General features: G+C 43.8%; 1 protein-coding gene across 13 annotated transcripts in view; it reads left to right on the forward strand.

The window, feature by feature from the left end:
• Positions 1-14,556, forward strand: part of DTNB (dystrobrevin beta) — a 296,213-nt gene that overhangs the window by 252,275 nt on the left and 29,382 nt on the right. For 7 of the 13 annotated variants that reach the window (XR_002004731.4, XM_004028946.5, XM_004028944.5 and 4 more), the window contains one exon: positions 1,140-1,160. The exons of the other annotated variants lie outside the window; for them this stretch is intronic. Coding sequence is in view for 6 of the 7 variants with exons in the window: in XM_004028946.5 (XP_004028995.1) it covers positions 1,140-1,160 (21 nt within the window). In the remaining variant the exon portion in view is untranslated. The remainder of the gene's footprint in view (positions 1-1,139; positions 1,161-14,556) is intronic. 13 annotated transcript variants of the gene reach the window in all.

Here is a 14,556-nt window from a genome sequence, read left to right on the forward strand (position 1 = left end):
GGTCAGGAGTTAGAGACCAGCCTGACCAACATGGTGAAACCCCATCTCTACTAAAAATACAAAATTAGCCGGGCATGGTGACACATGCCTGTAATCCCAGCTACTCCAGAGGTGGAGGTTGCAGTGAGCCCATATCGCACCATTGCACTCCATCCTGGGCAACAAGAGCGAAACTCTGTCGACAGATAGACAGACAGACAGACAGACAGACAGATAGATAGATAGATTTAGATGACAGAGACCATTTCTTTGTTTCCAGTGCTTTCTGCATAAGAGGTACTAAATAAACCTGTATTGAATTAATGAAAAACTGAGGTCAAGAATTATTTTTTGAATGACCTTTCAGGGTCTCCAAACAGTTTCCAGTTTACTGGGGGAAGTGGGTATGTATGGGACTCACTGAAAAAAAAAAAAAAAAAAAAGACTGTGCCTGAAAGCAAGTAGACGGGGGTACAGTTCCAACATGTTTAGTGTGGAGAGGGGACCAAATAAGAAAAGAACCTGTAGTGGGCAGAATTGCTAGTTGGGAAGTGATGAGAGCAGTGGGTCTCAGACTTGTATGCACCAGAATCAGAGACAAGATTGAACGCATTGCTGTGGCCCACCCCTAGAGCTTCGGTTTGGTGGGGATAGGGTGAGGCACAAAGTTTACATCTCTGACAAGTTCCCAGGTGATGCCGATGCTGCTGGTCTGTGTTCCATGCATCGAGAACCACTTGCCTCGATAAATGTACCTAAACACATGTGAATATCGTGAATGATGAATATAGAATTATTATTAGAATTTCAAGTCATGGTTGCACTTCCTCTTTCAGATTCCCCTAAATAGCTATGTGAACCTTAGGCAGGTCAGGCCCTCTAGGCCTGTTTGATCTATAGTAAGAATGTTGGCGAGGTGGTTTCTAAGGTTCTTTCCTTCTAGCTCTAGGAGTTAGCATTGAATCACTCGCCGGGCCGAGGCCTGCTGCTTGCTTCGTCCTCTGATGCTCCTGTGGGGGACGGGGCCTTTGATCTCAGCACCTGTGGGCCTGGCCTGGTTTGCCTGATTTTTCTATCATTTCTTCCCAATGTTTGTGGTGATGGGCATTAATTTTTCTCCTTTTTTCCTCTGCCTTTTTTTTTCATCTTCAACACTCCAGGAGGAAGAGCAAAAGCAGGCAGTAAGTGAACTTCGGAATTTCCCGCCGGACTCTCGCTCCTTTGCACGTTCTTCCTTTCCTCATATAAATGTTTCTCCTCTTCTCCCCACACATCATCTCTGAAGAGGGTTTTATGTGTAAAACCCCCAGCAGTTCTCCCCATGGTGTTGTAAAATGGCCTAAAAGTTCAAGGCATGTTTACCCAGTAGAGCATGTTCTTACTTAAAACCAGAGCTTGTAAGTACCCATCTGTTGTGCGCATTGAAGTGTGCATGATTAGCCAGGCTACCATTGCATTTTCCTGCTCTTTCATTCTCTGTTGTTGTGTGTCTGGAGTGATTTTAATTGCTTGAAACAACTTTCAGGGTGCTGGGGTGACCTCATGTCATGAATGAATGTGCATGAAAATGAGGACTTCTTTTGCTAACTATAGATGTCCTGCAGTCTCGACTAGGCTTCTGGATGCTGGGGCTGTGCCAGCCTCCTTAACAAAATTACTGACGACGACTGAGACACTGACTCCACTTGCAGTGATTTCCTGTTCAGAACCTACTCCTGACGGAGCTCGGGTTTTTCTGAGCTGTGTGGCTATTGCATGGTGTTTGGGGGAGGTTTATGTTTGTTTCTGTTTATCCTGATAGCCACTGACCCACACAAGAAAGTCAATTGCAGGCTTATCCACGATGTTAGCACCATATGTTTATATAACATAGTAAGGTTTCAAAGCATACATTTTTTAAGCTGAAGCTGAGTTTTCATTTACCTTGGAGCTTTTTTATCCTTTGGGAGAGAAATACTAAACGTTTAATTTTTAAAATTTGCCTTTTTTTTTTTTTTGAGACGGTGTCTTGCTCTGTCTCCCAGGCCAGAGTACAGTGGCATGATCTCGGCTCACTGCAACCTCCGCCTCCCAAGTTCAAGTAATTCTCCTGCCTCAGCCTCCTGAGTAGCTGGGACTACAGTCACGCACCACCACGCCCAGCTAATTTTTGTATTTTTGGTAGAGATGGGGTTTTGCCATGTTGGCCAGGCTGGTCTCGAACACCTGACCTCATGATCTGCCTGCCTCAGCCTCCCAAAGTGCTGGGATTACAGGCGTGAGCCACCACACCCAGCCTACCCATTTTTTAAAAAAACACAAATGTATACATGTTTTCGGTTAGGAATATAAAACATTATACTTATAATTTCTAGCTAGGAGAGCAATGGGACCATAGAGTAAAGGCGAGAGGAAAGGAAAGAAGAGATCAGTAGTGAGGGGAGGAGGTGAGAAGAGGGTACGGACGAGACAGACTGTCAGGGGGAAAGAAGATGGCGCATGGCATCAAGAGTGGCCGACAACCCAGAAATCTGATGGCTTTCGTGGAACCAAAGTGCACTTGTTTTGGTTTTTCCTAGGTTTGGTTTTGCTTGTTTCTTCATTCACACAGAGTTTATTGCTTCTATCTCTGGCATTTCTGCATCAGTAGGTACATTTACATGGGCAAAGCCGAACAGGATGCAAATCAAGCCCAGCCATTACATGCTTCTTCCAGGAAGTGACACGCATCACTTCCTCTCCATTTCATTGGCCAGAGCAAATCACATGACCACACTTCACCTCAAGGGGGCTGGGAAGTCTAATCCTCCAGTTTGTCCAGAAGTCCCAGAGAAGCAGATGTTGGAAATACCTCCCCCAAGTAGACAAACGAGTGAGACTGTTGGAGGGAGAGGAAGGAGACTACTTATCCTTCCAGCTCTTGATGGTCTCATCCCCTTGTTATGAAGTATTCCCTTCCTGATGATCCAGGGTGTCACTTCACCTGTTATTGCTGGCCACTAGTGTCCCCTCCTTCTCTTCAGCCCTCCATACCCCAGAGATGCACTTTGCAGCTGCAGCTACTTGCTGCAAACCTACTTCCAGCAGTCTGCCCAGACTAACAGCATCTCCTGATTTCTCTCTGCGTGTGCCAGCTCCAAGTGAGCACAGACTGGAAACACCCGACACCTCACCTGAAAACTCTTTCAGAAGAGGGCAGGCATTGTGGATATTGGTCTTAGTCGTAGCAGTAGAGCTTCCAGTAGACATTTAATTTTTAAAATTTTTATGGATTACCATGTATTCCAAGAAACAGGAATTGCCACTGCTGTGATATTAGTTCTCAGGTCAATTTAAAGCTAGCCTTGAGCAGACAGGGGATTAAATAACGTGTCCGTTTCAGTGACCTTTCATTCTGTGTGAGATCACCATCCCCTTGAAGTTGGCAAAATGAGAACCTAGACTGCTGAAGCCTGCCTCTAATGAGCCACTGTAGGTATATCTTGGGAGTTCTCCATGGCCAGGGGCCTGAGCTCATGTCCAAGTCCTTACAGTCTTATAGGACTGTCCATAGCGTGAATTGGTACAATTTGTTTTTTCCTCAGCTTTCCCCACCATGGTATGAGGTAAGAAGTGCTGCTCTGTTGACTTAGATAGAAATATCCTTCTGTCCACTTCACAGGTTTAAACTGGACCCATCTAAGTTCAGCTCTGAGGCTCAAATTTGGACTGAATGACTTTACGTAATTCAATGTTTTTCAGATGTACAACTGAAGAGACTATAAAGCTTTAGAACTAGCTTCTGTTTAATCCCCACCATTATTGAGTGACAGGCCAAAACATAGGCGTATTTAACACAGAACTATGATATAACCCTAACCCAACCACCCTTCCTTCCTTCCTTCCTTCCTTCCTTCCTTCCTTCCTTCCTTCCTTCCTTCCTTCCAGGTTCTGGCTGGTGTAGTTTAATTTCTTTCCCATCAAAATGTCTTACCCTAAATGGGTAAGGAAATAATTGTATAACTTGTTAGCTTGCAGGTAGGGAAAATTTTTTTCTTTTTTCTGAGACAGAGTCTTGCTGTGTCACCCAGGCTGGAGTACAGTGGTGCAACCTTGGCTCACTGCAACCTCCGCCTCCTGGGTTCAGGTGATTCTCTTGCCTTAGCCTCCCGAGTAGCTAGTATTACAGGCGCCCACACTGGGCTAATTTTTGTATTTTTAGTAGAGATGGGGTTTTGCCATGTTGTCCAGACTGGTCTCGGACTCCTGACCTCAGTTGATCCACCTGCATTGGCCTCCCAAAGTGCTGGGATTACAGGCGTGAGCCATCACGCCCGGCCAAAATTTTAAAAAGAAAAGAATTGTAAAACACTTTTAAAATGAAGAGTTTATTAGATGTGCTTCCCAAAACTGGCTCTGTAAATCCATTATAGAGAACTTTTGATAGCGTCCACCTTCTTGCTTCACTCCGCTTAGGGATTTACTGCTTACTACTACCAGGATCTCTTTCTACCCAGATAAGACTCTGACACCAAATGTGTAGGTTTCTTACACCAAAAAATTCAGTTCTCTGCAGACACCATCTGGGTGTCCTACGATTTAATTCAATTCTGACACTACCTGGAGTTAGGGCAGAGCCCACAGGTTAAGGGCTGTGTCCCACAGGAGTGCCTCACACTTCAGACACCAATCACAAGTAGTGGTTCTTCAGATTACCCACACTTCTGTCCAGCTTGGCTACAAATCAGGGCTCCCACAACCCCTTCCTCAGGCTCAATAATTTGCTGTAATGGTTCATGAAACTCTGAGAAGCACTTTACTCACTATTACTAGTGATTTTAAAGGTTATTATAAGGGCACAGGTGACCATCCAAGGTGACGATGTACATAGGGCAAGTTCCAGAAGGGTCCAGGAGCTTCAGTCCCCATGGAGTTGGGGTATATACCACCTCCTGGCATATAGACATGCTCACCAACCGGAAGCTCTCTGAACCCCTCAGTTAGGGTCTTTATGGAGGTTCCATTATGTATGCATGATTGATTCATTCATTGGCCATTGGTGATTAACTCAATCTTCAGCCCCTCTTCCCTCCCCAAGGCCTGGTGGAAGGGGCTGAAACTTTCAACCCTCTAATAATGCCGTGGTCTTTCTGGCAAACAGTCCCCATCCTGAAGCTATCCAAGATTCCCGAAGCCCGGTCATCTCATTAGCATGCAAAAGACACGCATATCACTCTGGCGATTCCACGGGTTTTAGAAACTCTGGTCCAGCCTGGCCAACATAGTGAAACCCCATCTCTATTAAAAATACAAAAATTAGCCGGGCATGGTAGCATGCACCTGTAGTCCCAGCTACTCGGGAGGCTGAGGCAGGAGAATCGCTTGAACCTGGGAGGCGGATGTTGCAGTGAGCCAAGATCACGCCACTGTACTCCAGCCTGAGCAACGGAGTGAGACTGTCTCAAAAAAAAAAAAGAAGCTCTTATGCCAGGAACCTGGGATGGAGACCAAATATGTATTGATTATATCATAGTATCACAGGGTTACTTTGGCATTTGGGAAACTTGAGAGAAATGGGCAATAACTGTTACTTTAAAAGCTTGGGTGCTGTGATTCTGCCTTCAGCCTCAGCCACTTTTGTGGTGCTTTGCGTGGCATCAGTACCTCCACTGACATTCTTCTGTCTTTCCTCTCTCTCTTTCCCCCTCTTTCCCTTCTGTTTTCTCAGATCTAAGGGCTATAATGAGGGGCAAACTGCCTGGCTATTTCAGATAAGACTTCACTGAGTGACTGTTCAGCCCGTGATTTACCCTGCAGTTTAACAGGCTCAGGAATTAGGTCGCATCAGTTGAGTGCGGGTCAGTTAGGCCTATGATCATCATCAGACAGCGATTAAAGGACCATGTCTGCCTTTTTCACTATTATATCCCTCGCCTGTAGCCCAGCCTGCCATACAGTAGATACTCGATAAATATTTGCTGAATGATAACCAATATTAACCAATTTTATAAGATTTTGACTTATACTCTGTATGAATTAATAATTGTATTAATTATAAGGGACATAACTAGTTCACGTACCTATAGCAGTGATTTTGCTCAAGGCACTCCCAGATAGATCCATTCAGGAGATCCACTGAGAAATATCCTTTATCAAAAAGAATCTGGGCCGGGCATGGTGGCTCACGCCTGTAATCCCAGCACTTTGGGAGGCCAAGGCAGGTGAATCACGAGGTCAGGAGATCGAGACCATCCTGGCTAACACGGTGAAACCCTGTCTCTACTAAAAATACAAAAAATTAGCCGGGCGTGGTGGTGCGCCTGTAGTACCAGCTACTCAGGAGGCTGAGGCAGGAGAATGACGTGAGCCCAGGAGACGGAGCTTACAGTGAGCCGAGATCGCACCACTGCACTCCGCACTCCAGCCGACAGAGCGAGACTCCGTCTCCAAAAAAAAACAAACAAAAAAAACTACCATCAGAGTGAACAGGCAACCTACAGAATGGGAGAAAATTTTTGCAATCTACTTATCTGACAAAGGGCTAATATCCAGAATCTACAAAGAACTCAAACAAATTTACAAGAAAAAAAAAACCCATCAAAAAGTGGGCAAAGGATCTGAACAGACACTTCTCTAAAGAAGACATTTATGCAGCCAACAGACACATGAAAAAATGCTCATCATCACTGGCCATCAGAGAAATGCAAATCAAAACCACAATGAGATACCATCTCACACCAGTTAGAATGGTGATCATTAAAAAGTCAGGAAACAACAGGTGCTGGAGAGGATGTGGAGAAATAGGAACACTTTTACACTGTTGGTGGGACTGTAAACTAGTTCAACCATTGTGGAAGACAGTGTGGCAATTCCTCAAGGATCTATAACTAGAAATACCATTTGACCCAGCAATCCCATTACTGGGTATATACCCAAAGGATTATAAATCATGGTGCTATAAAGACACATGCACACGTATGTGTGTTGTGGCAGTATTCACAATAGCAAAGACTTAGAACCAACCCAAATGTCCAAAGACTTGGAACCAACAATGATAGACTGGATTAAGAAAATGTGGCACATATACACGATGGAATACTATGCAGCCATAAAAAAGGATGAGTGTGTGTCCTTTGTAGGGACATGGATGAAGCTGGAAACCATCATTCTCAGCAAACTATCGCAAGAACAAAAAACCAAACACCACATGTTCTCACTCATAGGTGGGAATTGAACAATGAGAACACTTGGACACAGGAAGGGGAACATCACACACCGGGGCCTGTCGTGGGGTGGGGGGAGGGGGGAGGGATAGCATTAGGAGATACACCTAATGTAAATGACGAGTTAATGGGTGCAGCACACCAACATGGCAGATGTATACATATGTAACAAACCTGCACGTTGTGCACATGTACCCTAGAACTTAAAGTATTAAAAAAAAAGGTGTCTGATTTCCCAAGAAAGCAAATAATGAAAATAATTTTTTTAAAAAGGAATCTGAAAAAATTTTGTTACCAAAACAGTACAAACACCAAGCTGATTAGTATTATTATTATTAATATTGTTATTTCTGTCTAAAGAAAATACACTGATACATGGCATAAAAATCACCTTATCTTTTAAAGATAATAATCTATAAAATGCAGGATATCTATAGTTATTTGCATCGTATGAAAATATTTTAAATATTGCTCAGTAAAAGCCCAGTGCTTACAGTCAGAAATATGGTTGTAGGATTCATCAGCATGTTACAGAGGGACACTAGGGTCACCACAGACTGATTAGGTCCCTACTGGCAATGGTGTTTATGACCATTGGTGCATTTGAGCTATGGGCCACTCTGGTCTCAATCAAACAATATCCCAATGCTAGTCTGGAAACAGTTCAGATGTACAAGTTCATTCTAGGAACATTTTAGGGTTCCATTTTTCCCAGTGACTCAGTGCACCATAAAATTTCACTGCTGGATCTCTAATACCACATTCACTGAGCTATCCAAGGAAAGGGGTTCTGTTTATTCATGAAGGATTTGTTTCCTCCAACATTTATCTGATCTCTCCTATTAGAAGTTAATTATCTAATAATGATCATCTGGCTTAAAGACAGACTTTATATACGTTTAATAGAACATTTTATATAATGACGATCAGGCTTAAAGACTGTAACTTTAGACAGTAAAAGTTATGTAAGGATAGGAAGCTCCTTCAGGGTGGCCTTGGCCCAGCTTAGGTAGTGGGGCAGTGGGCCAAAGGATAATATACCTGGCACTCTGAAAATAATGTGATTAGTGGAATCTTGGGGAATTGGCTAAGAGAACTTTGCCACACTTGGGACCTTTCCTTTTACTTCAGTGAGTTTGGCTATCACGTGGGATCTTGCCATCATGCCCTAACTGATTTCCAAGACCCAGACAAATACCCACCTACAGCTATACCAAAGAGAGCATGGTTTGGCCTGGCTCCAGGAAGCCCCCCTTTCTGATCACAGCTCTACCAAATATACCTCAAAGGAAGGGCACTTAATGTTTAGTTAGCAATGGTCGACCCTCAAGGGCTCACATAAACCTCATGAATACTAACTTTGTAAGTTTAAGAGAAAGTACTTTCAAAAAAACAAACCTATGCAACAAGAAAAAGAAACCTCCTCTTTGGCCATTAAAGAGATTGTTGGTGAACCCCTTGATGTTAGCATGCCTCATGGGTCACGTTCCCTTCTTAGCCTTTGGATACAGTCTCACTGGGAAGCGATTCAGATTCACATGCTTCTGCAATCTTCTGGGCTCCCTGGCTCTTAATCTTCCGAAATAGAAGCCTGAGTCTACTTCCCAAAAGGCAAAGGATTGCCATTCATTTATTTATTTAGCAGTGTTTTACTATATATGTTCAAGACAGTGAGCCTGGCCTTTTGGAGGATAAAAAGAGAAATCATACACAAATACCACCATCAAATAGTCTGAAAGTTATTTCATGGTTGACATGATACCCTAAATGCAGAAACACAAGCCGGGTCAGTGGTATCCCGGGCCTCAGGCACCACTGCGGCCCTCCTAAGTTGGCAAACGGTACAGATGTCTGTTGGTAAATGAGGATCGCTGTGCTATACGTAGGACTCTCCCACAAACCTTTATTCTGGGTCGCGGTCCCAGGATATGTGCATAGACTGTCTGCTACTGCTGGCTCCCTCCCACACATGGCCTCGCAAGAGTTGGCAGGGTGTATTCATCGGTCTTGGCACCTGTACTCACCGTAGGGACCTGGCAGTTTGTTGTTATTTTTTTTCCAAAAAGAGGAAATATCACTATAATACTAAAAATAGGTTTAGTTTTTCTTTTCTTTTCTTTTTTTTTTTTGAAACGGAGTTTCACTCTTCTTGCCTAGTCTGGAGTACAATGGCATGATCTCAGCTCACTGCAACCTCTGCCTCCCGGGTTCAAGTGACTCTCCTGCCTCAGCCTACCAAGTAGCTGGGATTACAGGCGCACGCCACCACGCCCAGCTAATCTTTGTATTTTTAGTAGAGATGGGGTTTTGCCATGTTGGCCAGGCTGGTCTCAAACTCCTGACCTCAGGTGACCTGCCTGCCTCGACCTCCCAAAGTGCTGGGATTACAGCCATGAGCCACCGCTCCCAGCTATGGTTTTTCTTTATGGTTAAGTATAAGTCTATTTGAGCCCAAAGCTTGAAGATGGCCCCCCAGGAGGAAAGATTCAAATTGCCCTGAATATACATTCTGATTAGCAGCAGTTACAGTGGGTTAAAAAAAAAAATGAAAAGGCAGTTCCTAAGTTGTTTACCAAGAACTTACATTAAAGTAACATAAGCAGGGCACGTGTGCTCAGGATCTCCTGAGGGTTGTGTCACAGGCCAGGTAAGTTTTAAAAAAATAATAACATAAGCTATTGATTATCTATACATTGTTCTTTTTATCGCACATTCCAGGAACATGAAGCTAATGAGTGAAGCAGCTAGTCAGTAACAAAATGCCTTTAAACCATTGCCCCCGCGCCCCGTCATGGCAGGGTGGCGTGACTGAAGCCGCATACCTGTGTCTCTGGGGACCTGATAAAGTTTGAATACCCGAGTTATTTTTGTTCTCATTTCCCCTCTTTTCATCAAGATCCTTCTAGGAAAGCATCATAGCTGAACAAAAGTGGTTTTGGTTTCTTTTATGTTCAGGAACTTAGTCTTGCATACCCAGAAGGTTTATTTCCAGATGGTCCTGTCTTGCGTGGTGGGGATGGGGGATGGGTGTTTGTATTTCACTCCCCCAAAACTCCCTGAGCACCTAACAAGAGTCCGAGGATACAAGGGAAAAGTAGCTTTGGGGTGTATGCCACACCCCCCAATATTTTTCATCACTCATCAGTGTCAGGCTGAGAGATTTCCTTACCTACTTCCTAAATTTCCCTCCTGTACTATATTTCTGTCTTTTCCTCTCCTGACCAGAGTGCACACAGCATATGAAAACCATCCTTCAGGGCCTCCAAAAACATCTCCTCAGCCAACTGGAGAAATTCTTCCACTGGAAGAATATTGAATTCCTAGGACACACTGCCTCCCCCAGAATACTACAGACTGAATCTCAGCAAAGCATTAACAGAAAAGGATGAAGAAAAAATGATTTGTAGGCTTGGAGCCTAAGAATCTAGGGAAATGATGGGTGTCATTTACTGAACAAGTGAAAATAGAGACATGATCTGGATTAGGAGGGGACTTTGATCTGATTTTGGACGTGCTATTATGTCCCATAGCCAGGCAGTCAAGCAAAAAGACCTGCTAGGTATTTGGACATGCGCAACTGAAATTTCAATGGGAAAACAGGGCTAGCAATGTAGACTTGGAACCCTTCAACACAAAATGAGGATTGAAACCATAAACGTGAGCCTTAGGGAAAACCCACAGTAGACAAAAAGAAGAAAAAGGAGGCAGGAGAAGGACCGTCGGTTCTCTTGGAAGCCCAGATAGTTGCAAGGAGGAGGAAGTTAGTGAGACAATAAGACAAGGAAGCCCATGAATTTGACAATAAGGAAGTTATCAGCAACTTGGGAAAGAAAATGTTCAATAGAGTAGTAAAGTGTACCCAACTCTGAAAAGTGGGCTTTGTCCTGTCCAACACCCTCAGCACCACCTCCTGTCAAATAATGTCACTCCACTGAACAAAGATGTAAATCTTAAATCTGTGAATTACACATGAATGGACTGCCCTTCTCACTAATCGAGTCTTGCCGGCTAAATCCCATTTCTTTTTCATCTAAACAAGCACGTAACCTTTACAAACCTCATTTTCCTCATCAGTAAACTTCCAGCTCCACAGTTCTTGGATCCTTTCATCATTGTACCAGTTGGTACTCTGGAGAAAGGCTATAAACCTAGAAGGGTCTATAGAGATCTATTTGGGTCCTGGCCTATAGAGGAATGAATGAATGAATGAATGAATGAAATCCAGTTGGGTTTATTTCACTGATTTCTCCTTTCCTGACTTTGAAATCCTGTGGCCGTTACTTCATTGTCTGGGTTTTCTTTCAATAACTTCTTCCCCAGGGTTTATTCATGCCAGCCTCCCACCTACCACTTTTCCAGACAGAAGAAAATATCCTAAGAAAACATCAGTTGCATCCCTGATGCCCTTCTCCTGTGGCTCACTTGCGTAATTCTTGACCATGTCTCCAGCAGGACAGGTTTCCCTGGCATTCTTCCTCTCTGTTGTGCCTCACCTCAGCATCTTCTCTCAGCATGGGATTGTCTCCATAACTTCACTCTGAGAGCATCTGGAGGCATTTCGTCAAATCATGAAGCTGTACCAGTCTCTAGGGTAACAGGTTTTATAGCTGACCCTCAGGTTGTTTCTGATGTTCCATAGTAACGATAATGCTAAGGTTTGGAGCGTCCTTCATGGAAAAGAACATCTGCTTACTTTCAGCTAAAAGATGCATGTTATAACAAGTTCCATAGACTCTTACACTCTTCTCCATTTACTCCTAATCAGTATGCATTTGGAGCTGCAATATAGATGCCCTGATGTTTAAAAAAAGAAAAGTAGAAGGCTATTTTATAAAATTATAGGCAATGAAGTTAACTGCAGCTAAAGTGGTGCTTTTTTTTTTTTTTTTTTTTTTTTTTTTTTGAGATGGAGTCTCACTCTGGTGTCCAGGCTGGAGTGCAGTGGTGTCATCTTGGCTCACTGCAACCTCCACCTCCTGAGTTCCAGCGATTCTCCTGCCTCAGCCTCCTGAGTAGCTGGGACTACAGGTGCGCATCACCACACCCAACTAATTTTTGTTGGTTTTTTGGGGGAGGTAGAGATGGGATTTCATTATGTTGGCCAAGCTGGTCTCGAACTCTTTTTTTTTTTTTTTTTTTGGAGACAGAGTCTCGCTCTTGTTGCCCAGGCTGGAGTGCAATGGCACGATCTCGGCTCACTGCAGCCTCCACCTCCCAGGTTCAAGTAATTCTCCTGCCTCAGCCTCCCAAGTAACTGGAATTACAGGCATGCACCACTACACCCGGCTAATTTTTTTATATTTTCAGTAGAGACGGGGTTTCTCTACGTTGGTCAGGCTAGTCTCGAACTCCTGACCTCAGGTGATCCACCCACCTCAGCCTCCCAAAGTGCTGGGATTACAGGTGTGAGCCACAGCACCTGCCCAGTCTCAAACTCTTCAAGTGATCAGCCTGCCTCAGCCTCCCAAAGTGTTGCTACCATGCCCAGTCAAGTGGTACTTTGTTAAATATTTTTTTTATTACAACAGCTTTTGGGGTACAAGTGGTTTTTGGTTACATGGATGAGTGATTTAGTGGTGAATTCTGACATTTGGGTGCACTCGTCACCCAACTAGTGTACATTGTACCCAATATGTAGTTTTTTATCCTTCACCCCCCTCCCAACCTCTCCCTTCTGAGTCTCCATAGTCCATTATATCACTCTGTGTGTTTTTGCATACTCATAGCTTAGCTCCCACTTATGAGTGAGAACACACAGCATTTGGTTTTCCATCCTTGAGCTACCCCACTTAGAAAAGTAGCCTCCAGGTCCATTCAGGTTGCTGCAAAAGATATTCCATTCCTTTTTATAGCTGAGTAGTATTCCATGGTGTATATATACTACCACGTTTTCTTTATTCACTCATTGGTTGATGGGCACTTAGGTTGGTTCTATATCTTTGCAGTTGTGAACTGGGCTGCAGTAAACATATGTGTGCGTGTGTCTTTTTCATATAATGGCTTCTTTTCCTTTGGGTAGATACCCAGTAGTGGGATTGCTGGATCAAATGGTAGGTCTACTTTGGTTGGTTCTTCAAAGAATCTCCATCCTATTTTCCATAGTGGTTGTACTAATTTACTTTCCCACCAGCAGTGTATAAGCATTCCCTTTTCACCACATCCATGCCAAAGTATATTGTTTTTGGATATTTCAATAATGACGATTTTTGCAGGGGTAAGGTGGTATCTCATTGTGGTTTTGATTTGCATTTCCCTGATGGTTAGTGATGTTGAGCATTTTTTCATACGTTTGTTGGCCATTTGTATATCTTCTTTTGAGAAATGTCATGTCATTTGCTAAAGTGGCACTTTTATTATAATAAGGATCCATGCCAGCTCACCAGCTCTGCACAGATGGCTAACCATAAACCCTTCAGTACTTTTATTATTATGTATTATTAATTTAAATGTATATACAATTTTCTATTAATTGCTTTCACATTGGAAATTTCAACTCCAATTTTTAACCTGCTCAGACCTCAGAAAATCAAGAGAGATTCTAGGAGACTCTCAGATCTGTAGCCACCCCAGGACATCCCAAGTGTGCAGAAGATACGGCAGTCTATTCTTGGGCCCTTTGAAGGTCTAACTAACCTGAGGATGCTGGCTGCCTACCCTTCTTTCCACAGCAGCTCACCACCCAGGAAAATAGCCCTGGGCAGACCATCCTCTGTAGGACCTCATGACTAAGTCACCCTCAGCCATCCTTCTCATTCTCAGCATTAGTGACATTCAGGGCCAGATAACTCTCTTTTTGCAAGTAGTTGTTGTATGTGTTATAGAAAAACATATGTGTTTTTTTGGTAGAGATGGGATTTCATTATGTTGGCCAATGTTGGCCAAGCTGGTCTCGAACTTTTTTTTTTTTTTGAGACAGAGTTTCACTCTTGTTGCCCAGGCTGGAGGGCAATGGCACGATCTTGGCTCGCCGCAACCTCCGCCTCCCAGGTTCAAGTGATTCTCCTGCCTCAGCCTCCCAAGCAGCTGCAATTACAGGCATGCACCACCACACCTGGCTAATTTTTTTTGTATTTTTAGTAGAGACAGGGTTTCTCCATGTTGGTCAGGCTGTTAAGGATGTTTAGCAGCATCCTTAACTTTACCCGCTAAGCACCAGTAGTAGCCTCTACTCTCAGGCCCCTAGCAGGTAAAATTGCCCCCTTGTTAATTGGAAGCCCTGCTCTGAGTCCAGAGAACCTTTCCCTGTGTTACAAATATGCGCCTCCACGGCATTCTCAGAACCCCTTATTCTGAGGTTTGGCTATCGGAAGGGTGGGCCCCCACAGATCCCTCCTCTGCACGTATTTCCTGCTTCTGCTGATGCCGTTATCAGCACCCACCATATCCCTGCCAGCCA

This window comes from Gorilla gorilla, chromosome 12 (genome assembly GCF_029281585.2).
Source record: "Gorilla gorilla gorilla isolate KB3781 chromosome 12, NHGRI_mGorGor1-v2.1_pri, whole genome shotgun sequence".
NCBI lineage: Eukaryota > Metazoa > Chordata > Mammalia > Primates > Hominidae > Gorilla > Gorilla gorilla.